This window comes from Artibeus jamaicensis, unplaced genomic scaffold (assembly GCF_021234435.1).
Source record: "Artibeus jamaicensis isolate MK-2021 breed Jamaican fruit bat unplaced genomic scaffold, CSHL_Jam_final scaffold_369, whole genome shotgun sequence".
NCBI classification, from domain to species: Eukaryota; Metazoa; Chordata; class Mammalia; order Chiroptera; family Phyllostomidae; genus Artibeus; species Artibeus jamaicensis.
This window is the reverse complement of record NW_026522042.1, coordinates 34,311,668-34,336,893: the sequence shown is the minus strand read 5'-3', so window position 1 is coordinate 34,336,893 and position 25,226 is coordinate 34,311,668. Positions and strand designations below refer to the sequence as shown.

The window sequence follows — 25,226 nt, the reverse complement described above, 5'->3', positions numbered from 1 at the left end:
GCCGTCCGGATGCTCGTCGCTGACAGGCACCTTCCACGCCAAGTCCCGGAACTAGCACAGGCCCCAGCAGGGCCAGGCCCGGACCAGAAGACTTGGAGCCTGGATGTGGGTGGGGGTCGAGGTCCTGGGGGCGGTGCGCTGCAGATGGTGGCCGCGGGGGGCGCTGCGGGGGCCGACGTTAAAGCCCGAGCGCGGGCGTGCGCGCTCAGTGGGAGCCGGGCTGTTTCTGTTGCTGCTGTTGCCGCGCCCGCCTGCCCGCCCACCCCAGCGTCCCGGCTGTACCGGTCCCGGGAACCCCACTCCTCCGACCTGGCGCGGAGGCCAGGCGCACGGTCTATGCTGCCCCCGCGCACGCCCAGCCCGGGCACCGGACCCCAGACCAGCACCTGAGCGCGCACCCGGAGCGCGGGCGGCAGCAGGGGCTGGGGCAAGATGGGGAAATTTCAGTCCAAGCACGGTGAGACGCGGGCCTGGGGCGGGAGGGCGGGGCGGGCGCCGGCCACTTACTGACCCTTCCCTCTCCCGCGCCCTCCTTCTGGCGCGCCGCAGCCGCTGCAGCCTTCAAGCGGAGAGAGAGCCCTGAAGGTGAGCGGGCCGGGTGGGGCGGCGACCCGGCCGGGACCCCGAGCCAAGAGCCAGACGTGCATTCTGCCCTAGTGCCATCGGGTTGGGGGACGTTGCGGCGCGGTCTCCGAGAACTCATAGGATTACACCCCATCCCACCCCGACCCGGCCCCGGCTCCCCAGCTGGAGCCCTGCGCCCCAGGCCTCACGGAGATGGGTTGGCGCGCCTGGTGGCGGGGCACCTTTAAGGCACAGCGCCCGCGGGGCTCACCTCGCTCTCATTCCCTCCTTGGTGCCCGGTTCCCGCGCTTCCTCTCGCCGGGCCGCAGGGGACAGCTTCGTGGTGTCTTCGTACTCAAGTGGCCGCAAAGGCATGGTGGAGGCGGAGCGGCGCGGCGCCGTGGAGCACCGCGCGCGGGACAAGCAGGTAGGCGTGGCGGGATTCGGCCAGGAGGCTGCGCCACCGAGGCCAGGGAACAACAGTACGAGTTGTGCCCCCTCTCTGGACCCAGACCTAGAAGGCGCAGGCTGAGAAGGCCGGGAGGGAGTGATGCCAGCTGGGCAGAGAGAACCTGTTCCTTCCAGCCTCCACAGTCCAGGCTGGGTGAGGGGGTCCGGACGATGAGCCGTTAATATCCCAGGCTGGAGGCTTGGGGGGAGAGGGCACAATTTGCTTTAGGATCAAGGCTTGCACAGCAAAGATAGCCAAAATTAGAGGCCTCCCATCTGCATGGTGGTGACCACTGACCTACAGGGAGGCTCATGGGAAAGCCAGGCTCCATATGGATTAGGGAGGGGCAGGGGCACCCAGCCTGCAGGTGTTCCCAAGGCTGCAAGGGTCCTGCTCAAGTGGATTTGGAACATGTTGCTTCCAGAAGCAGAGAACTGCTGGACAGAGGGTTGTGGGGAAGCACCAGAGGGGCCCTGGGTAAACCTGACCTGCACATGTTTGCCAAGCAGGAGAGAGTGGATGTCAGATGGGCGTCAGTGTGAACTGGATCCGGGTAGATGGCCACAGCAGATGGCTGGGACCCTTACTCCCCCACTGCTTGCCCCCCAGCACCCCGCCCCACTGCTCACGGGCAGTTATCTCTGGTTTTAGAATGACGTTCTCTGGCCACTTGATAAGTGAAAAGTTCTGGATGTATTAGAAAACACTGCAGCTCACCCTGGGAAGGGCCCAGATTCGCCCTGAAATCAAACTCATACTGGAGTTAGAGTTCCCGCTTTCTGGAAATGGAGGTTTAACTCCACACCTGTGAAGGCAGGAAATGCATTTTAAGGAATTTTCTAGGGCATCATAGTGATGTTGGATGGTAACATTAGATAAACCTGTGCTTCTCCATACTGAAGGATAAGGGGGGTACCCAGGGAGCAGCCCAGGCCTGCCTCCTTTCTCCGAGGCAGGTGGGGGTGTTGATAACCAGATGGTGCCTCTTAGCTTGGTTCTCCTGTGTGTGGTGTATGAATGGGGAAGGCAGGAAGCTGTGTGGCCATTAGCTTCGTGGTCAAGGGCTGGGCCTGGTTCCACCAGCTGTGCTGCCTGGGGCCTCTTCCCTGGGGCACGGGCACGCTGGGCCTGGCAGTGTTCACGCGGTCCTTGGGACTCTCTGGGGACTCACTCTCATTTGTTCAGAAGGCAGCAGCAGCAAAGAGGGGAGTTCCAGCAGCACCCGGCAGTGCTTCTTCTGGGCTGAGGGGCTCAGTGGGAATATGTCCTTGAAAATGAAAACACACTAGTGTTGCCGTGACATTGTCAGAGCTGGAGTTGGAACTGGCTGATTGGACTCCCACTCCCGGGACATTTTTTGAAAGAATGGCATAGGAGTTGGCTTGGGTTGTTCCCTTTTCATTTTGTTCTCTGCTGTGGTCTGAATGTTTGTGTTCTCCCCCCAATTCATGTGTTGGAATCTAACCCCCAAGGTGATGGTGTTAGGAAGTGAGGCAATAAGAAGGTGAGTGGGCCACCAGGGTGGAGCCCTGACGGATTACTGCCCCAGAGAGCTCCCTGTCAGGTCTGCCATATGAAGACACAGCAGGAAAGTGCTGTCCCTGAATCAGAAAAGGGCTCTCAGGTCATGCTGAATCTGCTGGCACCCTGATCTTGGATGTCCAGCCTCCAGAACTGTGAGAAATAAATTTCTGCTGTTTATATGCCACCCAGTCTGTGGTAATTGTTGAAGCAGCCTGAAAGGATTAAGACGTGCTCATTTCATGAAAGAACGTTCCTTTTAACACCAAGACGTAGAAAGAGCAAAATCTCAGAATAGAAGGTGGTCCTTTAAATGAAATACATTTTAGCTTTATGACAATGGTTCTACTTTTTCCATATCTTCCTCCTTTGGCCATGGTGCTGCAAGCCCCTGGCCAAGCACCAGCCTGAAGTGTAGACCTGGGCCAGGCACACCCTGCCACCGATGCACAGGTGTCCTCGCCACCGCCATGTTGCTGCTCCCCTGCTTGTCAGGCAAAGCTGGGTGCACACGGGGGTGGCTCCTGCCCAGGTTCAGTTCGAACCGTGCCTAACCAACCCTGCTCCTGGTTCTGCCCCAGAAATTGCTTGATTGGGGGACGTCTGGGTGTCGAGTCCTACACATCTCCTGTTTCCAGCCCAGTGTCCTGTGCCCTTCCCTTTGTGTGGTGCCCAGAACTCCATCCTTCATCTCTGCCCTTCCAGGTGATACCCCCAAGGAAAGCCTGCTTGGATCAGGCAGCCCACTCAGTGAGTGTGATGTGCTCCTCCCTTCCCTGAAGTTCACCTGCATGTCCATGCAGGTCAGCCCCGATGCACCATGTTGCCCAAGAGCTGTGGCAAATGACCACATGGTAATAAAGTGCATCTAACTATCACCTGCCCTCCCCCACCTCCCAACATAAAGGAAATGAAGTTTGTTTTGCCCATTAATTTTTAGTGAGCTACGTCGGCTCCTGGTATCTGCTTAGTGCACAGCTAAAATATTCTTACAGATACTAGCTTTTTCCAGGCAGGTGCACTCCCTGCTTCACAGTGTAAAATGATGTTCCATGTTGATTCTGAGAAAAGCTTCAGTCTGCTCATGGCAGGAGCTGCATCACCTCATTGCTGAGTACCCTGCAGGGCCAGGGCTGTGCCAGGGTGATGGGGGATGTTGGCGAGCACAGCACAGGGAATCTAAGAAGTGGAGCAGCTGAGGTCATGCGTGTGTTAAAATCATGAGAAGTGGCAGGCAGTAGCACCAGCAGCACGTGGCAGTACTATTTCTGAAGGTGGAGCCAGCACAGAGCAGCGGGGTCGCGGTTACAGGTGGGGGTGGCCGAGGAACAGAGGCATCACGGCGAGGCTCTGCGGAGACACGGCTGTCCCTAAGCTGGCAGCATGCCCCTCCCTGCACACCGTTGCTTGCCATCTGTCTGCCTCTCTGCAGTTTCTCCCGTGGAAAAGTTCGGAAGATAAGAATCACTCTATCAATTGAAATTTTTTTGTGGATAAAACACAGATTTCCACCAAGGAAGCCTGAAAAAGGGATGTTTTGGCCACTTTGGAGGTGGTGATTTAACTGAGACTTGAACAGAAGTGTGTGAGTCCAGGAGGCCAGTAGGGCCTTGGCCTACCGAATGGTGGGACTCCCAGCTGTCTGCTTCTCAGCTCCCAGGACTTTTTGACAGGCAGCTGGGAAGGGCTCTGCTCGTACTGTCTTGGGTGGGTCTCAGCTTTAAGGATCCACACACCAGTTCCACACATATACATGTGGCAGTTTTGCATGTGCCGACATTTTGCACATGTTCCTGATGGAGGCAGCCTTGCAGGGACTCAGGATGGTGAGCCCTGAAACCCCACAGAGAGACTCACCTCTGGACAGGGCTTTGGCTTCCAGCAAACTCCATCTGCCCTGCATGTAGTCTTGTCCACAGGTGGCTTCTCACCGCTTTTGGAATCTGGGGATTGGACCCCCCTTGTCCTGGCAGCAGGCTTTTGTCCCACACTGGTGCGGCAGGGCTGCTCCGTCCTGCTCACCTGGCAGCCCAGGAGCCAGCGCTCACCTGCCCACCTACCCACCATACCACCAGAGCACATGGCAGCCGCAGGATTTAAAGATCTTAGGAGTGGTTGAGATGTTAACTGTGACTTCTTGTTGAAATCCCTGGGAAGTTCCCTTGGCTTTGCACAAAACCTGGACGCCACCGCATCTGCAGTCAACACGGCAAACTGTGATGTGGGTCGGGGAGTAAACCACAGGTTTGCAGGAGACACCCAAGAGGGACGAGGAGGTGTGGATGCCATGGCTCGTCCTTGGCTATCTGGCCACAGGCCTCATGAAAGGAGACTTTTAGTGAGACAGGTGCAGGTCCTCCAGCCACAGTGCAACTCCTCAGGATGACCTTGGTTCTTCTGTGACCTGTGCTCTGGGACGTTAACCTCATGGAGTACCAGCCCTTTGCGTGGTGTCTGGGCATCAGGGCTGAGAGCTCTTCACTCCTTTTGGTGTCCGTGGTGGGAACCACGACACCAGCAGCCATGTCCCTGCCCTCACACCTGGCCCTACTGTGCAGTGAGGCCGGCACAAATATGCACAGAAGCCAAATATGCACAGAAGGCACATGTGGATGTGGGAACACTGACAACGGTCCGGGGGGTCCAGGCCTTACCAAGCACCAGGGGCTCTTCCCCAGGTCAGCTGCATCAGCCCCTCACGCCCACCCATGCTTCTGAAGTTGCAAATGGCTCTCCCAGACGCCACTGTACCTAAGGATGAACCAAGTGGTCCCAACCAGTTCACACCTGAGGAGCCACCAGGCTACTCTGTGAGTAATACCTCCTAGAAAGGGGTTATAGGACTGACCCAAGGACCCATATGAGGGAGCTTGCTGCTCTGAGTGTGTTTCCAGAGTACACAGCTAAAGTTGCCATCCTTTCCTCACCTGCAGACGTGGACAGGTGCTGTCTGCAGGCGGGACTCTCTAAGAGGGGAGGATCCACCGTACTCACCTGGCTGTCCCCTGTGTGGGTGGGGATTGCAGGAGGTGCTGGGACCATCTGTAGGCATGCAGCCAACAGCATCAGACACTCGGTAGGGGATGAGGGAAGTATGGATGGCTGGATGCTGTGTACCTGCACCTGCCCTAACCAGGTGCCCCTGGAGGGGCTGCTGCGGATGGTAGTTCAGCCAGCCAGGGTCAGTGTGTGTGCCCACCTCTCATTAGCTCAGGTGTGGGCACCCTCATGATGTGTGTCAAGGACTCTGATGTCCGTGAGGTGAGACTAAGCTGGGACTCTGGCCTTGGGGATAGGCCAGCAGGTCTGTGATGGCCACAGTGGGGCCAGAGGCCGGCTGCAGAGCCTCTCCCCCATGCCAGGACAGGAGTCAGCAAAGGCACTTTTCCTGACACGATGGTTTTGGGAGAAGCTCCCAGAGAGCTATTGGAAACACAGCACATGCTACTGGCCTGCCCAAGGGACACAGCACCTGGACATGCAAACGTGTTCTCATGGTGCAGTGGCTTCAGAGGATGTTGACCCTCCATATCCACAGGGGCACTCAGGCCCCACATGCAGACAAGAACAGGGCTTAGATGGAAAGTTCAGGAAGTACGAGGAGCATCGCTGCAGTTTGGAGTCGGGGATTTCATGGACAGAGCAAATGAACTCTGGCTGCATAGGGACATAGGAACACAGACTGCACAAGAGCTCTGTGGCAGCTTCCTCAGGCACAAACAGCCCGTGTGGCTGCTGAATGAGCTGAGATTTCAGCGGTCCGAAAGGGAAAGAACAGACCCAAAGTGACACTGCCTTCATCAGGGAGGCGATGATTAGCCACCACGAGAAAACACCATGCTGCTTCCAATTCACTTCTGTCACTATCTCTCCTACATTTTCACTGTGGCTGTCATTTGAATAACTTTGAGGGTGTTTGCTGTTGAAGAGCTTACACCTTATCTTTTTCATAAAAACCCGTGCTACTTTGCAGTCTTCAGAAAGCAGCGCTCAGCCCTGGCAGCATTCTGGCCAAACAGCTGACTTTCAAAGGGGGTGAGAGCACCGATCAAGATGTGTAAACTCCTGAGCGTGGGGGGAGGGCTGCTGCTGGTGCAGGGAAGCCATAGCGCCACTGGGGTGACCAGGCAGCAGCTCCTGGCACCGACCCTGGCCCAGAAACCCATGTGAACTGGACAGAGCCCTGGTGAGGAGTGAGCCTGGTCCTTCTGACTCTAACACTGAGGGGTCTGAGGTGAGCTTGGGGTGACGAATGCAGGCTATCAGTGACTGCTCTGTCCTGGGCACTGTGACCCCACCATGCACACAGGACACCTAGCCTCCTGGATCATCTTCCTAAGCACCATGACCCTGCTGTGCTGGCAAGGAACAGACTAATCTCTCACGTGAACAGCAAAGTGACTGATGAACTCAATTTTATAATCATCTTTCTTTTTGAAAAAATGTTTTTGCTGTTATTCTATTATAGTTGTCCCAATTTTCCCCCTTTGCCCTGTTCCACTCAGCTCAGCCCCACTCCCACAGTGAATTCCCACACCGTTGTCCATGTCCGTGGGTCATCCACACATGTTCTTTGATGAGTCCCTTCCCCTTCTCTCCACCATTATCCCCCTCCCCCTCCCCCCTCCCCTCTGGCTGCTGTCAGTATGTTCCATGTTTCCATGCCTCTGTTTCTATTTTGCTCGTTAATTTTGTTCATTAGATTCCTCTTATAGATGAGATCCTATGGTATTTGTCTTTCACCCCCTGGCTTATTTCACTCAGCATAATATTCTTCAGTTCCATCCATGCCGTTGTAAAAGGTAGGAGCTCCTTCTTTCTTTCTGCTGCATAGTATTTCCTTGTTTAAATGTCCCATAGTTTTTGATCCACTCGTTTACTGATGGGCACTTAGGCTGTTTCCAGCACCATTACTTATCCTGACTTGGCGGGAATGGGGCAGCACATCCCTGGCTGTGCCAGGCCACGGACCTTCCCTGGGTGTGGGAATTGGATGGCACTGCCCTGTCACTCTCCATCCTGTCTGTCTAGGCTGGGGTCAAGGGTTTGGTCGCTTTTTTCCTCAGGAGGTGAGAGGTCAAGGCCTATATCCCCTGTCCTCTACCCTATTCTGTATGGCCAACGGGCACCAACCCGGCTGCCCCACCAGATTGTCGAAGATAACAACTGGGAACCCTGTGCCATGGTCATTTTAGATGTGGCAGGCTCGCCCTCCTGGGATTTCCCTTATATGACTGTTGTTAGTGAAAGGTGGCCTGTGCGGCCACTCAGCCACCCACACCCATCCCCAGGCCTGGTGCTACTGCTCACCTTCGTGTCTCAAGGTCACAGCTTGTCATCCATGGCTCACAGGCCGTGTGCTTCTGCTGGGAGCCCTATGAGGAAGTGGAAGTGACAGATGTGAGGAGTCTGGAGTGGGAACTGGCTCTGGCGCTGCCGAGCAGGAGGGCTGAGAGGGTGGCTATTGGATAGCAGCCCACACGTGTCAGTAATCACCAATGTCAGGCTCCATCCCGACCTTCTTGAGCTCCGGCACCAAGTGCTTCTGGGCTGGAGGGCATGAGGCTTGCATTCGCACCAGGATCAGTGAGCTGTACCTGCGGGGTCATCCTCCTCACGGAGGAGTGTCGTGCTGTGTGGGCAGGTGCACAGAGCAGGTGTGGGGGACATGGGGTCATGCAGCCCTGACCTCCTCTTCCCGAGAAAGGAAGCCTGCGCCACCATCTTTGAACTAGCAGAGGCTTGGTTTATGGAAACAGCTGTTTGGGCCTGACCTGGGCAGTTCCTCTCCTGAAGTGAGTTGTCCAATAGACGGGATATGAGGAAACCCACTGGCTGAGTCGCTGTGATGTCATCAGCCTCAGTATTCCTGCAGGTGTGAAGTGGAACCTCTCCCTGGTGGGCACCTGCCTCAGAAAGTGTCTGGATTTGGAAGGAAAGGCTGGTGTTGCCCCCAGAAGTTCTCAGGGCAGCCTCTGAGGCCCGAGGCAGCCTGTAGGCAGGCCCAGCGGGGACAGACCCCAGGCCCCTGCAGAGCTGCTTTCTGGGGAACTGCAGGCAAATGGCTGTCCAGGGGCAGCCTGCCACACCCCTGCCTTAGGCTCCTCTCCTTGGCCATGCAAGTCCCCACCACAGTCTCACGGGGTTGTCATGGCCACCTGGTCTGAACCCACTGCAGTTTCATCCCCTTTGCCTGTGAGGAGAGCTGGGAGGTAGGACAGGTAAAACACCCTTCATGCTGTCGGGTTAATGCTGAGCTTCCAGGAGAGCAGAGAGGAGTGTGCAGGCAGGGTCTGCTCCCTGCCTCACGTGGGGACAGCCTCCTGGCCCCTGATGTTCCACCCAGCAGGGTGCTTTTTTGGTGATTCTACACGTGTGGAGTGAGGAGCTGACAGCGTTACTGCAGAAAACCCACCTGGTGTGAGAAGTAGAGAAGGTGCCCCTCGCCACCCCCATGTGGGAGAGGGTGGGCCTTGGTGGCCTCGGGCATGGGTTTCCTGGGGCAGCTGTAACCACCACTACAGATGGGGGCTGGTTCAGCAGCAGGAATGTATCGCCTCTGTCTTAGAGGCCAGAAGTCTGAGATCAAGATGGTTTCCCCTGAGGCCTCCCTCCTGGGACCGAAGACCGTCCCCTACCCACGCCCTCACGTGGTCCTCCCTCTGTGTGTCTTTCTTTTCATGTGATGTTCTTTTTGTCAGGACTCAGGTCATAGTGGCACCACCCTAACATTACCAAAAACATCTGCAGTGATCCTGACCCCAAATAAGGTCACATCCACCAGCTCTGGGGGCAGTACTTCCACAAATGAATGGGGGGTGGGGCACGGTGCAGCCCTTATCAGGCCACGAGGTTTCCTCAGCAACCTTCTCCCGCACCTTGCTCTCCTCACTGTCTCTGCCGGCTGCTGGCCTGTCCACGAGGATGAGTGGAGACGCAGCCACTCTCAGCCTCGGTCCCTGGGCACCTTTTCCTCTTGTTTTACTTTCTAAACCGAGTGTATTTTGCTGGACGCCGGCTCTGCATTGCTGTACACCCTCCTACGGCCCCCTCACGTTTCCTGAGTCCCCCAGGCACATAGGGCTGGGAATGCTGTTTGTCCATCCTGAGTTGGTCTCTCCAAATCGTTCACTCCATTGTAAGAGGGTTTTCCTTTTTCTGTGGTGCTGCTCTCTCCTGACCTGGGGCCTGTCATTTGGGAGAGCAGATCCAAGGGGTGTCTGGGCCTCTTCCTCCAACCTGTCGCGGACCGGTGCCCCTTACCACCGGAGCCCCCCATGTCCTAGCCAGGTGGCCGCCTGCACCCTGGCTTTAGGAAGGTCTCAGGGCATCACTCTTCCTCCATAAGCATCTCCTACCGCCACCCGTAGGTCCCCCGGAAGGGTTCCAGGGGAGGTGGCGCTGGGGAGAACTGTGAGCTGAATTTTCTGTTTCCTGTTTTCAGAGCCAATTCCTGTAACTCCTTCGGGTTGTTTTGGTTGGAAGAAGGAAGGGTGGATATTTTTCTGTGGTTCAACTATCCCCACTTTTGCTCTTGTAAGAAAGTGTTCCCCTGTTCTCATCTGGAGAAGAAAATGCCTTGAAACACTCCTCCCTCTTTGAGTGCTCATTTCCTTTCCCTGCGACAGACAAAGAACCTCTGCGAGGGCGGGGCTGGGCTGGACGCCCTCATGCAGGCCGTGCCGCCAAGCCGTCTGCCTGCTGGACACGGCTCACGGTGAGGCAGAGGCCGGGCTTGCCCCTGCCCCACTTACTCTTCCCAGGAGTTGGGCATTGTGTTCTTCCCCCTCCCCCTTCTCCCCCCTCCTCCTCACCTCCTCCGCTCCTCCTTCTCTCCCCCTCCTCCTTTCTTCCTGTCTGGAAGCCCAGCAGACCCAGACCATCTGGGATGTGTTCCCATCCTCGTGGTCTGCAGGGACATCTGCTTCTCTGAGGTCCAGCTCCCCGAGGAGGACAAGCATTCCCAGCCAGTCCCTGATGTCCATCAGTGCCCGATGTCCACGAGTGTGTCCTAAACCCCAGAGGGCCATAGGGTCCCTGAATGCTCAGGAGAAGTTTGGGGCCGACCCCACCCCAGATCCCACCAGACTGGGTAATCCTTCCTGAAGGAAGGCAGATACATAGTCTTGTCAGCAGCGACGTCTGATGGTAGGTCATTCAGGGATCATTGGGCTTTTATAGCCAACCAGTGCGAGCATGTGCTGGGAGGACCTGAGGGTTAAATATTATAAATAATGAAAATGCAGCCTGAACCTACCCATGTTGGTGTCCTGGGGCTGCTGTGACAAAGTTTAGCAAACTGGTGGCCTAAGTCCACAGACGTTTATTCTCTCATGACTCTAGAGAAGCCAGAAGTCTGAGACCCAGCTGTCAGCAGGGCTGCGGGCTCTGCAGACTCCCGCGGAGAGTCCTTTCTTGTCTCTTCCAACTGCTGGGAGCTCCAGGTCCCCCTGGGCTTCTGGCCGAACGGCTCCAGGCCCTGCCTCCATTTTCACCTGGCCTCCTGCCCATGTGTGTCTGTGTCCTCCTCTCACGAGGGCGCTAATCATTGGGTCAGGGCTGACCGTTCTCCAGTATGACCTCCTCTTCACTAATCACATCTGCAAATACTTTCAAACATAGTCACGTTCTGAGGTTCTGTGTGGATGTGGATTTGGGGGTACTGTTCAGCCCAGTACGTTGCCCACGAAAATGTAGCGTCAGAACACCTGCCGTCTTCTACTTCATTTGGCAAAGCTCTTCTGTCCACCTGGGTGTGGTCTTCACATTAGTGTTAAAATAAGCCTTAAATCCTTATTTTGAGGTCACCCTTCAGTGTCCACGTTGAACAACTGTTAATGCTGCTCCATTTTCACATTTGTTGATTTATGACTGTGTCCAGATCTGAGCTCTGTGCTTGTAAAAATGGAAGTTGCTCAGCCATGATTGCGGACCGACCTCTGGTGTAATGACGAGTTCCGTTTCAGCCACGGTGAACTCCAGGGCCATTTGCTGCACATCACCATTCGGTCCCCATCTGGGTCAGCTCTGTGATTCTTCAGTAGCCCGGCCTGGAAGGGGGGGCAGCTGGCAGGGCGGGCCCCTCACGGCAGCCCAGCTCAGCTCCACAGCTGGACCTTTTAGAAACAGGGTCGTGGGCGTGGTTGTCTCTGCATTTGGAACAACTTTTAACTAGCTTAGGGCTGATGTCAGCATGTGGAATTCTCTACCTTGAGAAGGAGCACCTCAGGGATCCACTTTAGACTGAGGCAGCCCCCTGGCCCAGGCTGATGCTGAACCAGGCTACACATCACTGCACACACAGTAGGGCCCCCAAATGTTTAGGAGACTTACTGCCTTGTGGTTTTCCTCTTCATAGTGCAGTTGAGGTGGGAGGAAGCCGCCTGCGCCCTGTGGGAATAAGGCAGGACACGATGTAACTGGCCAGCTCCTCCAGCTCAGCAAAGTGGTCCTTTGTCCTCTGTCACACCCAGGTCCCGTTCCTCTGGAAATCTGTCCACTTGGCCTCTCAATTACTTCTCCCCTCCATCTCTGTGAGCCAAGTGGGTGTTCCGAGCACAAGGCCAGCCAATGCCAGCACCTCCTCAGAATGAAAGCCCAGGAGGCTGACACCCCTTACCCTGTGTCTTGCCCCTGCCCCTACCCAGAGAATGCCCACTCTGCTCTGGCCTCCTTGCTGGTCCTGCCCCAGTGCCTTTGCACGTGCTGCCCCTCTGCAGAGAGGCCTGTCCCTCACAGCTTGGCTCACTGCCTCCTGCCTCCAGGTGTCTGCTCACACGTCCCTCCCCAAAAGCCTTTTAGGATGGCTGCCTGGCACTCTCTACAGCCCCCTCTCATTTCTCTTTATAGTACTGGGCTGGCGCCTACAGACCTGGGGTCAGCTGTTCCCCAGAGAGGCTGCGGGACCTTCACAGGCTCAGTTCTGCCTAATTTGTCCAGCAGGCAAAAGCTGCCACGATGCCTAGCACTTGGGATCATTCTCCTTAAATAGGAGGGACAGCCATTTAATTTCCACATGACATGAGAACAGTCTCACCCACAAACTGGCTGTCTCACCAAGTGTGTAACAGTCACCCATTTGGGTGAAGTTCATCATGCAGTCCTGGAACAAAACAGAACACAGCTTTGGCTTCGGTCAGGGCTGCCTCTCTGGGGACTGCCAGCCTTGCTGAGCTGCCCACCTCTCTGGGCTGCCCACCTCTTTGAGATGACCACCCTGCTGGGCTGCCTCTCCTTTGAGAGGCCTGAGTGTAATGGAGTGCAGACCTTGCAGGGACACCATCTGCCTCCCCACGAACTACGTTACTGCGGGCCTGTGAGTTCCGTGCCCATTTTCATGTCAGTGGGTATGGGGCAGGCACCGCTGGCAGCCTTTTCATACCAGAATGAAACAAATTGTGTCTGTTCGATCCTGTCCTTTGTGCCAGCTGGAATTTGCTCATGACGACGGCCAGCCCTCAGCAGCCGGAGGGGAGGGACTTCCTTCTGTCCTGCAGTGTCTCCCAAGGAAATTGTAACAAGTTTTGAGCTCTAAAATCAGAGGCACAAAAGAACCCCACAAAAATGGCATATTTTAATACAAAAATTCAAACTGTATATTATTTTCTCACAACCCTTGCAGCGCCTTGGTGGGCTCGGTTTTGGAGCGCTGCTGTGGCAGAGCCGTCAGCAGGCCGGGTCTGAGCGGCTCACTCCAGGGGCAGGCCCCTCCTGCCGGCAGTGCTCACCGACACGGGCTGCCCGCCTTGGTCCTGGGCAGTCAGTCCGCAGTGGCAGGACCTCCCCAGGGTTCGTCCTCCCTGTAAACTTGAGTATCTCAGGTCTTAAGTGGACAGCCCTTTGGGACACAGCCTGTTGCATAAGCTCAGGGGTAGGTGAGGCCCAGGTCCAGTCTGTCTTCTGAAAACAAAACAACAACAAAAAACAAAAACAAAAAACCTACCTAATCCTAGTGCTCAAGGAGGACCTCCCTAGAGGTGGGGCACCAATCCTGGTGGCCTTTGGCACACCCTTCCCTCTTGTCTGGGGACCTGGATGGTCCAACCTTCCATGGTCAGCTGGCCTCTCAGCGTGTTCCCACCAACCTCCCACCCGCTGAAGCTCTGTGCGTACCTGGCATACCTGAGGTGACACCCACAGGTCTCCTCTCATTAACTCGAGTGTAATGAGTTCACAGCACTCAGCACAATCACTAGTTACCCTTTATAACAGTCATTTCCCCTTTCACAGAAAGGAAACCAAGGCTCCGTGGGGTTGAGCCCTTTGCCCAAAGGCACACTGCACGGAGGTGTGCAGCCAGCAACCCAGCCCAGGCAGCCCCCACCCGCCACAGCCCGTGCTCTGACCAGCAGGCTTCCCTGCCTGCTCCAGTCACGAAGCTCACAGCAGGCACTATTGCTCACAGACTGTGGGGGAGTCAGACGGCGGGTGACAGCACAGGTGCCCCTTGGGGCCTGGAGAACTAAAGCAAGGGAGCATGAGGAGCCAGGTGGGGGTGGAGGCTGCACGGCTGTGGGGACGTGGCAGGGACAGAAGGTCTAATAGGAATCAGGGTCAGGACAGCTGTCCTGCTGCTCCAGGCTTGAGGAGCAGATAGGACAGGGCGGGGCAGGGTGCTGTCTGGGCTTTGCCACATTTGCCACCGAGGCTCTGTGTGCAGGGAGCTGTGGTGAAACCTGGGGGTGGAGAGAATAACCAGGACCTACATCCCAAGCCTACCTCCCAGAAGCAGCTACGCTGAATGCACTAAATGTCAGTGTGGGTGCCTTCTGGACATCCCTGCACCCCGGGGGGGAGGGGGGCTGGGCACTTTGTCTGTGAGAAGTTGCAGCTGCTGGGAGAAGGGCCGGGTGGCCCTTGTGCCCCAAACCCACCGAGTCAGCATTCTCGGGGTTCCCAGACCCTGTCTTCCCAGCTTCGGAAAAGTTGGCTGGAGCCAAAAAGGAGGGCAACTTGCCCTTTCTCTCTTTCCATTGATTTGTTTAAAGTGGTTTAGGTTTTCTTTAAAACAAAACTGTTTTTAGCCCTCAGGAAATGCGGTGTGTATGGCTGTCCCAAGAGGCTACCCCAGAGGCCTGAGATGTATTTTAAGCAGAGGCCAGCTCTGCTTTCTTCAGGAGCTTGGGGAGTGGTTGGGGTGGCAAATCAACCATATCTGTGGTCCTCGTGTCGAGATGGTGACGCTATGGTCACCTTGCCCTGAGGTGAGCAGGGAAAAGCCCTCAGCTGGAACACCATGGTGGTCCTGCTGCTCCCAGCCTGTGGCCAGGAGGACCTGCCCCAGCCTGGCTCAGGGTTGGGCCCCTCCACTGGGGCTGTCCCATGCTACCCAGGAGGCTCAGGGTGGTGCTGGGCTTCTGGCCGCGTTGAGGGGAAGCTGCTTAGAAGGTGCTGGGCCTGGTGTTCAGGCCCCCCTTAGTTCCCCTTCCTTTTGGCTTGTCGTGGAGAGAACATGGCCCAGATGGAGAAGGAACCTGCTCTGGATGCAAGGACAGAGGGAACACAGGGCCTGCTTTTAGGATTTGCAGGGTCAGCAGGTGGGGGCAGTGGGTATTGACCACATCAGTCATGGCTTGTCTGGAGGGCTCAGAGCCCCAGCAGGCAAGTCTCAGCAAGTCTCGGCAAGTCTCGGCAAGTCTCAGCAAGTCTCAGCAAGTCTCGGCAAGTGTCGGGTTAGTCAAAGGACCGCGTGACCAGGATGCCACCTGAGTGTCCAGACAATGGTCCTCTGCAGGCCGGCCGCCTTCACACCTCATGGTGCCAAACCTGTCTTCATCCAAAGAAGCCCGCGCTGGGCCGTCTCTCTTGCTCAGTAGTGTTGGGAACACCCCCCAGAAGCGCTGCCAGGGCTCATCCTGGGCCCTGCCCCCAATTTCCCAAACCTTGCAGCTGCCTGGATTCAGGACAAGATCGTCTCTTACCACACATGTGGTCAGGTTTCCTCCTAACACTTTATCTTTCCCATGGAGGGTCTCAACTAAACTTTCAGGGTAGATTTTGGTTGGTGTTCATAAAAGTAGCCTAGGTTTGTCTCTGCTCCTTTAAGACCCTGCTGCCAGATACCAGAGCTGAGGGAGGGTGCGCCTTGGGCCGGGCCTCCTTCCTTTGATCTCCGGAGCCTCAGCCAACAACAACAGAGCCGGGCTGAGGTTATTACGTTGTCCGTGTTGTGTGCAGGGTGTGTTTCCACATGATGCTGCAGAGGTGCTTTCTGAAGAAGAAAACATGCTCATTACTTTTCCCAGAGCAGCTCAGCCTGGGGTCCTGGTGCTGTAGCGAGAGAGTAGCCTTCCACGTGTCCAGTCTGGCCACATCTGCCCAGGGCCCTGACATGCGCAGTAGGCAACGTGTAGTGCCTGCCTGCTAAGTTAAACGCTTTAAATGCCTACATTTCCTTTCCAGCTTTGTAATAATCTTCCTTCAAAATCAGAAACATGAGGCTTTCATACTAATGAAAGAAAAGGAAAAGTCCAGTGGGTTTTCCCGTGGAAGACTGCGGGCTGGGGGAAGGTGAATTCTGCAGTTGAAACCCAGTGGCGCGGACCTCGTCTGCATGGGGGTGGCTGAGAGTAGGAAGGGCTCGGGGGTGCTGAGACGTGGCTCTTGTTTCTGTCGTGTGTGCTTCCTGACCTGCAGTTAGTATGCTCAGAGGACAGCAGCCACATTTGGAAGATCAATCACTCTCGACTTTCCTTTTCCTGCAAAACACTGTGTCATTGACTCTGAAGACAAAAACAGGAGCAGCAGAACTGGGGGCAGAGAAGGAGGTGTGCTGAGTGGCTGCAGGGTGACCCTGTAGCATTTAGTGTTGAGCTGAAAGCAAAATTCCGGGATGCCGAGACTGGAACTCCCTGAGGTTTGTTGGGGTACTTTATGGTCACTTCTCAATTATCAAGGGTGAAAATGGTGTGTATGCACACATAGTGTAAACATATGGTCTGTGTTACCCATGGACGTCCATATGTATTCATAGACTAGATACGCACGTGTGTCCGTTCACTTAGTGTCTTTTAGTACATTGAGTGTCTGCACTGAAACTTTCCCTCCCCCACTCCGCAAGCCTGCTCACCCTCAGCTATACCTGAGTCTAGTGGAGACTCTGGGAGGGTGCGGATCCTGGTCCCAGTCACCAGCCTGGGGCTTGGGGTCGGGGGATCTTACAGCTCCTCTCCCCAGCGCATCAGTTAATGTGGGTAGCATGAGTCCCTCTGCCCAAGTGTGGGAGAAATAGAATCCCGGCCACCAGGCTGTTAAAGCCAGCCCCTCACTGACCTACTAATGATAGTGTTGTCCCTGCATGTGTTTACGGGGCTGGCCACCGGGCTGGATCCCTGACGGTGTGTGTCATCGGTGGACACTCTTGTCCCCATGTGTCACCAGTGGATGTGCCTGTCCCATGGCATGTGTCCTCAGTCGTCCTTAGCATGGGCTTGGCAGTCATTCCCCAGCGTGGTCTAAGTGCAGGGCCCTTGGGAACCCTCTCTGTGGTCAGGGTGTTTTTTAGGGTGAGTACCAACGAATAAATCTCCATAGACCAGGGTAAGTGGGGTGTGGCAGACATCTTGTCTTACTAAAAGGAGCAAAACTCTGAGAAGTGGGACAGGGATAAGAAGAAGACAGAGACTTCATCCAGGATGTGTGTTACCGCTGTCATGTGAGGAGACACATGTTTATTTTAGGAGACCCTTTGATCCCAAATGACTGAGTCTCTAAATGTAAATTCCAAATTTGGTTATTACAAAGCCTGATTAAACAGTCCTAACCCAGGATTACCGATGGGCAGAATCTAGAAACGCCCCTCTCAGATCTTGAAGCTCTGTTTTAATTTTGAAAGAAAGAAACTAAAACCATCTGCAGCTCATTGAGAGGCCTGTTTGCATGGCCCCCTGCCCGTGGATGCTGGGTTTCATCGTCCCTAATCCTTCGCTTTAAAATCAGAAGTTCAGAATAACAGTTACAGCGGCCCCTTGAATGGGACCCACCATGGGCCTCAGCCGCACATGTGTCGGAATTATTAAGCTCATAAAACTACATTGTCACATCTGAAACTGTTTAGCCGTTGAAACCGAGACTTCCACTTCAAAGCTGCCGTGGTGTTTCCAGACAGACGCTGGCGGATCACCTTGAAGTCAAATTCCATCCGCTGGCAGGCAAGCAGCATAAAGCAGCCTCCACCCCCTCACAAAGCGTTTCTTACTTACAACAGGCTCTGAAAGTAGCCTGGGTCCCTTAGACACCCGGGGGCAGATGTGCTCCCACACAGCCTTCAGTCTGGTGGCGTCTGGAAACTCGCCTCGAATTCCTGGCCCTGACGACGGGGTTCTTTTATTTAAACAGCCTTGGACCTGCGCGCTGCCCACCTCCACGTCCATGTTTCTCTGCTGGAGCGCTTCGTGACGGGCCTCTCCCACTGGAGGCTCCCGCGGAGCACCAAGCACAGGCCTTCAGTCCCCTCCCTTCTCCTGCCCCCCAGTTTACCCCCTCCTTCCTCCCACTTGCCCTCCCTTGCTCCCTGACTCTTCCCGCGGTGCCCACCTGTAGCCGTGCTGTCCGCCTCCTTGTTCTCTCTGAGACCCTTGACCCTTCTGACCCTGATACTTCTCCTCACCCCCTTTGGGGTGTCCCCACCCTTGGGGTTGCTCGGGACCCAGCCTCGCCCTTCGCCTAATCCTGCATGGTCTAGTTCTGTCTGGTGCACGACGATCCCGGGCTTCCCCCATCTCTCACCCCCGTCTGCCCCACAGAACATCCAGTGTCATGATGGCCTCCAGTGGGGATTCAGGCACCTCCTGGGCCCAGGTCATCCTGGCCTGGATGTCACACTGCCCTCCACCCTCATGCAGCCCCAGGCACCTCCCAAACTGCCCTGAAATGGCCTTGGTCACCTGCAGCAAAAGCCTGATGGACATCTCCCCTGAGGGACCCCAGCCATACCAGGCCTCTCTCCGGTATCCTTGGCCTCTCCTCTGAGCCTCACGAACCCTTCCCTGCCTGCCGTGCCCATGTGGCCCGTGATGCCCCAGTCCATCACAGCTGGGAAGGCGGCTCCTGGTCCCCAGCTCCTCCCTGACCACCCAGCACTGGGGCTGCCACCACTTGCAGGATTACTCTTGTGCTGAGCCACCTGCAAAGAGGAGCAGGGTTGCCCTGTAGCTCTCGACATGGCAGCTTTTTACTTCTAGAGAGTTCCATGGCTGGCTGGGCAGTGCTAACTGCAGAAGTCAGAGTTGAGGTGGTGACAATGGCCCTTTTATCTCAGCTGTCCCCAAGGCCTCCCCGTGAGATATGTTAGAGCTGTCTCTTTGACCTGCTTAGGCGTTACCTGTTAAGAGCAGGGAACCAAGGTGAGGCTATTTCCCTGCTGACCAGAAACCCCACTAGGCTGTTCCTGGCACAGAGTCCTGCCCTTGTCCCCGCCCTGTGCCCCTTACAGCCATAGGAAGTGGAGATGGGAAGCAGGGGTACAGACCTAGAGAGGCGCTCTGAATCCAGGAGCACCTTTGCTGGAGGTGACAACATACCCAGAAGTCCACCTTATTTCTGACCTCATGGGAACACTTGGTAAACAGCACCTTCTAGATAGCCCCTGTGACCACGAGCGGAGGCCCTGGAGGCTCCATGGTCCTAAATATTCACCCAGCACTTAAGGTCATCTCCTCAGGAACCTACAGAGTCACTGAGGGAGCACCTGTGAGTTCTGTTAGCAGTTCTGGAAAGATGCCACCAACACACCTGCTCGGGTCACCTCCTCCCTGTCCCCTCTCTGTTTTTCTCTACCCTCCCCCACCTCTTTCTTAACTGCTTGGACTCTGGTCCACATGGAGTCCAGTGCTGCCCTGCCCCGCACTACACCTGGGAGGAGGAGACACAGGATCTGAGAACTTACCCAGAACTTCGAGGAGCAGTCTCGACTTCATGTTCAGAAGGGCAGTACTTCCAGAAGGCCAGAGGTGCTGGGGCTTTCGTCTGTGAGCTGTCAGGGTCCTGAGGTCCATTGAGTGGGTCACCTGAGTCTGTTTTAATGGAAAGGAAGTGGCGGTTCCGAGAGTAGCATGGGAACCGGAGCTGCTCTCCTGCCTGGTGGGGGGTGTGTGCCCAGGTGCCAGGCACCCACTCTCCTGGTGTCTCATCACTAACGTCCTGGACCCTTTCACAGAAGCGGGGCCTTCTCCTGGGACTGAGCACACAGAGTTGGTTTTCTGGACAGTGTAAATATTTGCCCCTGGGGAATACCACATTCTCAGGAACGCAAGCCAGAGAGGCCTGTTGGAGTCTGCAAAGAGTCGACTTGGAGAAGCAAAGCAGTTTCTGGCAGTGTGTCCATCACATTTCTCTCTTGAAGCAAGAATTGCGTGCATGCGCGTCTCCGGCCCTCAGCCTTGTTACCGACCTGTTTAGGTTAGGAGGAGGAATCCAGTCCGCAAGCTCGGTGTCTGAGCCAGTGGCGTTACCTTATTTGTCCTTACAGCACCGGTCTCCCTGTTAAGGGGAAGGTCCCACAGTGTGGCGTGTGGGCACTCCTGGCACACGGTGGGCACCTGGAGGGCCCCAGCTCCCTCCTCGGAACCCATTCCTTGTTTCACCAAGAGGAAACTGAGGCTTGAGCGATTCAGCGGCCGACTGAGAATTGTTGGCCAGTGTAGCAGCCTGGAGACCAGGCCCGGCTTTGGACAGTGGGAGCTGAATGAACACTGGCCCCACAGACCCTTGTCCTCCTCCCCGGAACCTACGGCTGTGGCCTGATGTGAAGAAGGGTCTCTGCAGATGTGATCCCATCCTGGTGGGGTGCCAACCGCCCTCGTGAGTATCCGTGAGAGGGAGACACTGAGAGACTCGACCCAGAAGAGACATACGCAGGGAGAGGCCCTATGACAACACAGCAGAAGCTGGAGGCGTGGCCACAAGGCCAGAACACCTGGGGCCACCAGGAGCTGGAGGAGACAAAAGGACCTTCCCCTGGGACCTGCAGACACCGTGCAGCCCTGTGATGCCTGGCTTTCTAACTCTGGCCTCAGAACTAAGAGCGTGAATTTCTATTGTTTAAGCCCCCAGTTTGTGGCCATTTATCATGGCTGCCCCAGGGTACTATCACACTGTCCCCCAGGCTCTGCTATCCTCAACAGATCCTGTTTTTAAATGTTACTTATTTTTTTAGAAGGAGAGGTAGGGAGAGAGAGAGAGAGAGAGAGAGAGAGAGAGAGAGACATCAGTGTGTTGCTCCACTTATTTATGCATTCATTGGTTGATTCTTGTACGTGCCCTGACCTGGGGTCAAACCCGTAACCTTGGCGTATCCCAACAATGCTCTAACCGAGTACCTGGCCAGGGCCTCGGACTCTGTTTATTGAAGCCCACCCAGCTCCCAAACACCTCTGCACTAACCTCCTTTAAAGAGCCGTGGGCTGAACTAACACAGATCTTTGCAAGGAAACGCGCAGGTTTTATCTGTTTTATCTGAAAAGAGGAGACACCTGTCCTTCCTGGGACAAAACAACTGAATGAGTCCCCATGGCTGCTGGTTGGAAACACAGCATGTCTCATAAGGTCTCTTTTTCTGGTGCTCAGCCTCCCTCAGTCATCAGGTGAAGAAGAAGCAGCTCCCCCCACACTTTTCCCCTCAAAGGTCTTTCCCAGAGGTTCCCACCTTTGTTGTATGCAGGAGCATGGGTTTCCAAGGAAAACAGAGGCCCCTGGCAGCTTGGGAGTGTGTTTGCTAAGATCCCAGAGGCAGCAAAGTTTGAAGGAATGTGTGAACAGTGGAAGCTGAAGAGCAGGGGTACTTGGGATAGTACCCCTGTACCCTTCCAGGGACAGGTCCAGGGCAGCATTGGACTTGGGACAGACCCTTCCAGCACAGGGCTGTTTGCTGGGGAGGAAGAGCAGCTTAGTCTCGTGCTATGGCCTGTGTTCAGGACGGAGTTGGGCAGGAGATACGGATGGTAGCCTTGGGGCAGCTCATCGATGGGCCAGAGTGGTCTTTCCTGAGCGCCCCTGCAAGGTGAGGGGGACCCCACAGCAAAGGTCGAAGTCCCCTAACACCGACATGCAAAAGAAGGACCTGGGTGTTCATGAAGCATTGGGATGCCTCAGGCTGAAATCCAGTCCCCGTGGCCAGCAGATGCCGGGGAGCGGATATATAATGCACCAGGGCAGCTGCGGATGGGAGCAGGAAGCCAGGAGAGCGTCGAGCACTGTCCCCCGCCCTAATCCCCTGTGCTGCAGGGGATCAGTAGGGCAGGCCCACCCTGTTTGCTTGATAACGGAGCCCCAGGATCTGTGGCAGGAGCAGAGCTCCCAGCCAGGGGAGTAAGGAGCACAGTGCTCAGGACCCGCCACAGAAACCTGGCTGGGCAGAAGGTGGGCCGGATCGGGATGAGAGGCGGACTTTTTTTTTTTTTTTAGATTTTATTTCTTTGCCTGGGCTGGTGTGGCTCAGTGGGTTGGGTGCCAGCCTGCAAAGCAAAAGGTGGCAGGTTCCCAGTCAGGGCACATGCCTGGGTTGCGGGTTCAATCCCCAGTCGGGGGGGTGTGAGAGGCAAAGGGTTGATGTTTCTCCCCCACACTGATGTTCCTCTCCCTCTCTTTCTTTCTTTTAAAATTTTTATTTATTTATTTTTAGACAGAGGGGAAGGGAGGAAGAGAGGAAGAGAAACAGCAGTGTGTGGCTGCCTCTCAATGTGCCCCCCACTGGGGACCTGGCCTACAACCCAGGTGTGTGCCCTGACTGGGAATCGAACCAGCGACCCTTTGGTTCACAGGCCCGCACTCAATCCACTGAGCCACACCAGCTGGGGCTCGCCCTCTCTTTCTTCCTCCCCTTCCTTCTCTTTTTTAAAAAAAGATTGTATTTAAGTTTTATTATTTATTCGTTTAGAGACAGAGGGAGAGAGACATCAATGTGTTCCACTTATTTACACATTCACGGGTTGATTTTATTTACTTTTAAATAAGATCTTTTAAAAAAGATTTTACTTTTAAATAAATTTAAAGATTACATTGATTTTTTAGAGCAAGGGGAAGGGGAGGAGAAAGAGGGAGAGAAACATCGTTCTGTTTCCTGTTGTACGCCAGCCCCAGCCCCCACCCCTGACAGCGCAGGGATATGCCCCCACTGGGATTAGAACCTGCGAACTTTCCGTTTGCAGGCCAGCACCCAACCCCCTGAGCCACACTGGTCAGGGTGAGAGGCAGACTTTTATAGGCATGAGGCTGGGATCCTCTGGGGGTGGCAAAGGGAGCGAGAGAGAAAGCGAAGCTCCAGGAGCTGGGGTCTCCGCCACAGGGTGCTCAGATCAGGATAGGTGGGTAAGGGGCACCCCAGGATGGGGCGGGGCTCTGTGGGAGGTGGGCACTTGCTGGACTTCAGAAGGTGGGGTATCTGCTTGTGCCCCATCTCACTCGAGGGCCCCAGTTATCTGTGACTTGGCACCTAGGAGGTCACCCCAGTGGGGAGGGGCCGCACAGTTGGCCAGCATCCCTGTGGTAGGTTTATCCGTGGCAATTAAAGCTTTTGGCCTTTTTGTTTAGCCAACACAGCATAGATTAAAGGGCATTTTTATGTAACCAGGACGAATTTGACTGAAAGCAGCCGTCACGGGGATGAGAAATTGTTACTTTTCTCCCAAATGCTCTCCCCCCACCCCATCCCACGCTTATTTGAGCCTGTCTGCATCTCAGAGGTAGCTGCTGATTTAGCTTGCCGGTAAACACCGTAGATTCTAGCGTTGGCTATATGTGGAGGAAGTTTGTTTTCAGAAGGAACTTTCAGGCACTTTAGTGCAGTACTCACGTTGGATTCCAGGCCTGGGGACAAGAGAAAGATGAGGGGCCTTGAGTGACGCCGTGGCTCCCTGTCAGGAGGAAGGATAAAGCCGTGGGGCCGAGAGGACTGTCCTGTCAAGTAGCCTTGGGGGTTCGTGCCCACATGCAGACACCTCTGTGTCCATCCTCTCCCAGGCCCCCACCACCCTGCAGCCGTTGAGTCAGGACAGATATGTCTGGGAAGCAGAGGGCACCTGCCCACCCTAGAGTCCCCAGGAAGCCCTCCTGCCCCTGCGGTGAGTGGCTGGTATAGGCACAAGGCTCTGCCAGGCAGGGTCCTCTGGTTCAAGGTGCTTCCCTGATCACCCCGTTCATATTTCTTCTCCTCGTGTCCTTCACTTTTGTGGGCTCATTATGAGGATCATGTGAGCTTTTGTTCTGCAGAGTTTCTGTTGGAAGTATCCCATTTCTCCATGACTGGTTTTGGGATTGGCTCTGAGGGCTTCTCTGAGCCGACCCCTCAGCCTCATCTGGCTGCTCTGGGGGAGGTGCCTTCCCCCTGCCCCACCACCAGTGCCCCACAGCCGGGGGCCCAGCCCCCTGCGTTCCCTGGCAGCAACAGGGCATCACTCACCCAGTTCTTGTGTCTGGCAGCTACATGTTGCCCTGGAGGTGGTTCTAATGGAACCAGATGACACCGTGGGGTGTGCACGGGTTGGCACCTCTGCAGTGACACCCCTGAAGGCTGGTGCTCACGGCCTGCTCCACCGAGCCATGCAGTCACACGGTCCCTGTTCTCTCTGCAGGAACTTCTCAGCGGTGACTCCACAGAGGGACCTTTCCGGGAGGACCAGTGTCCTCTAGAGGGTAAGTCCTGCTCCCCAGACCACACAGACTGTACCCTGCACCCCAGGCATGTGACAGATGAACCTCTGATGACATGGACCGCCCATGCTCCACGCTCCTGAACTTCCCCACCAAACCCAGAGCAGCCCAAGGCAGCCTCCTCCTCACCTCCGTCTCTGAAGCCACTGCTGACTATGTCTGGCTGTCCCAGGCTAGGGCTGCAGGCCTGGGAAGAACCACAGGCTTCCAGATGCACCTTTGCGTATCCCCACTGCCCCGACTCACCTGCTTGGGCCGAGCTGGGCTGGGGAAAACAGGTCCTCCTTTCTCCTTCCCATACCAGTGGCCCTGCCCCCTGAGAAGGCCGAGGGTCGAGAGGTCTTCAGTGCAGATGAGGCTGAGAGAACAGCAAGCCGCGAGGGCCTTCGAGGCCTGGGCAAGAAGCACCTGAACATCGACGTAGGTCTTTGCTCTGCCTCACGGTGCACAGGGGTCTGCAGCTGGGATGCAGAGGCACACATTGGCCCTAAAACAGTCTCTCGCCTGGACAGTTTGCTTGAGGTTCAGCCGGTTGGAGGAGTCATGGCAAAGCTTGCTTGTGCTTCTAATGTCCACAAGCTCTGGGAGAGGGGTGGTGTACAAGGAAGGGGTCACTGCATATCCAGCTCAAACTGGCCGATGTGGCACCAAATAATCTGGGGGCCTCCCCAGCTGTGGGACTAGCACCTCGGGAATGACACAGAGGTCTACCATTGATTGGTCTCCCAGCTCATCCAGGGCAGGAGCTTGAGGGAGCAATGAGGGGGCCTGTTCTCCTAAGAGTGGGTGGGCTCAGGGGTCCCAGCATAGGGTGATGACCCCACCTGCCTCTGCCCCCACGTGTCCTGCAGGCGCTCCAGTGTGACGTCTCGGTGGAGGAGGACAACCGCCAGGAGTGGACCTTCACACTCTATGGATTCGACAACAGTGGGAAGGCCACCCGGGAGGTGATGTGCTTGTGTTTTTGGAAGATGGTCCCCAGGTCGGGGCTGGCAGCAGACAGGCCATGTCCTCTGTGATGGGGAGACAGGCTGAGCCCGTGGGG

At 55.8% G+C, this 25,226-nt stretch overlaps 1 protein-coding gene across 2 annotated transcripts in view; it reads left to right on the top strand.

Moving 5' to 3' along the window:
• Positions 1-200: 200 nt before the first annotated feature.
• The window catches only part of NKD2 (NKD inhibitor of WNT signaling pathway 2), a 28,683-nt gene continuing 3,657 nt past the window's right edge, over positions 201-25,226 (top strand). Inside the window, exons 1-6 of one of the 2 annotated variants that reach the window (XM_037137403.2) lie at positions 201-457; positions 550-585; positions 894-991; positions 24,103-24,163; positions 24,486-24,601; positions 25,033-25,128. In XM_037137403.2, the coding sequence (XP_036993298.1) occupies positions 433-457; positions 550-585; positions 894-991; positions 24,103-24,163; positions 24,486-24,601; positions 25,033-25,128 (432 nt within the window). In that variant the 5' untranslated portion in view covers positions 201-432. The remainder of the gene's footprint in view (positions 458-549; positions 586-893; positions 992-24,102; positions 24,164-24,485; positions 24,602-25,032; positions 25,129-25,226) is intronic. The other variant, XM_037137404.2, reaches the window with a different exon arrangement.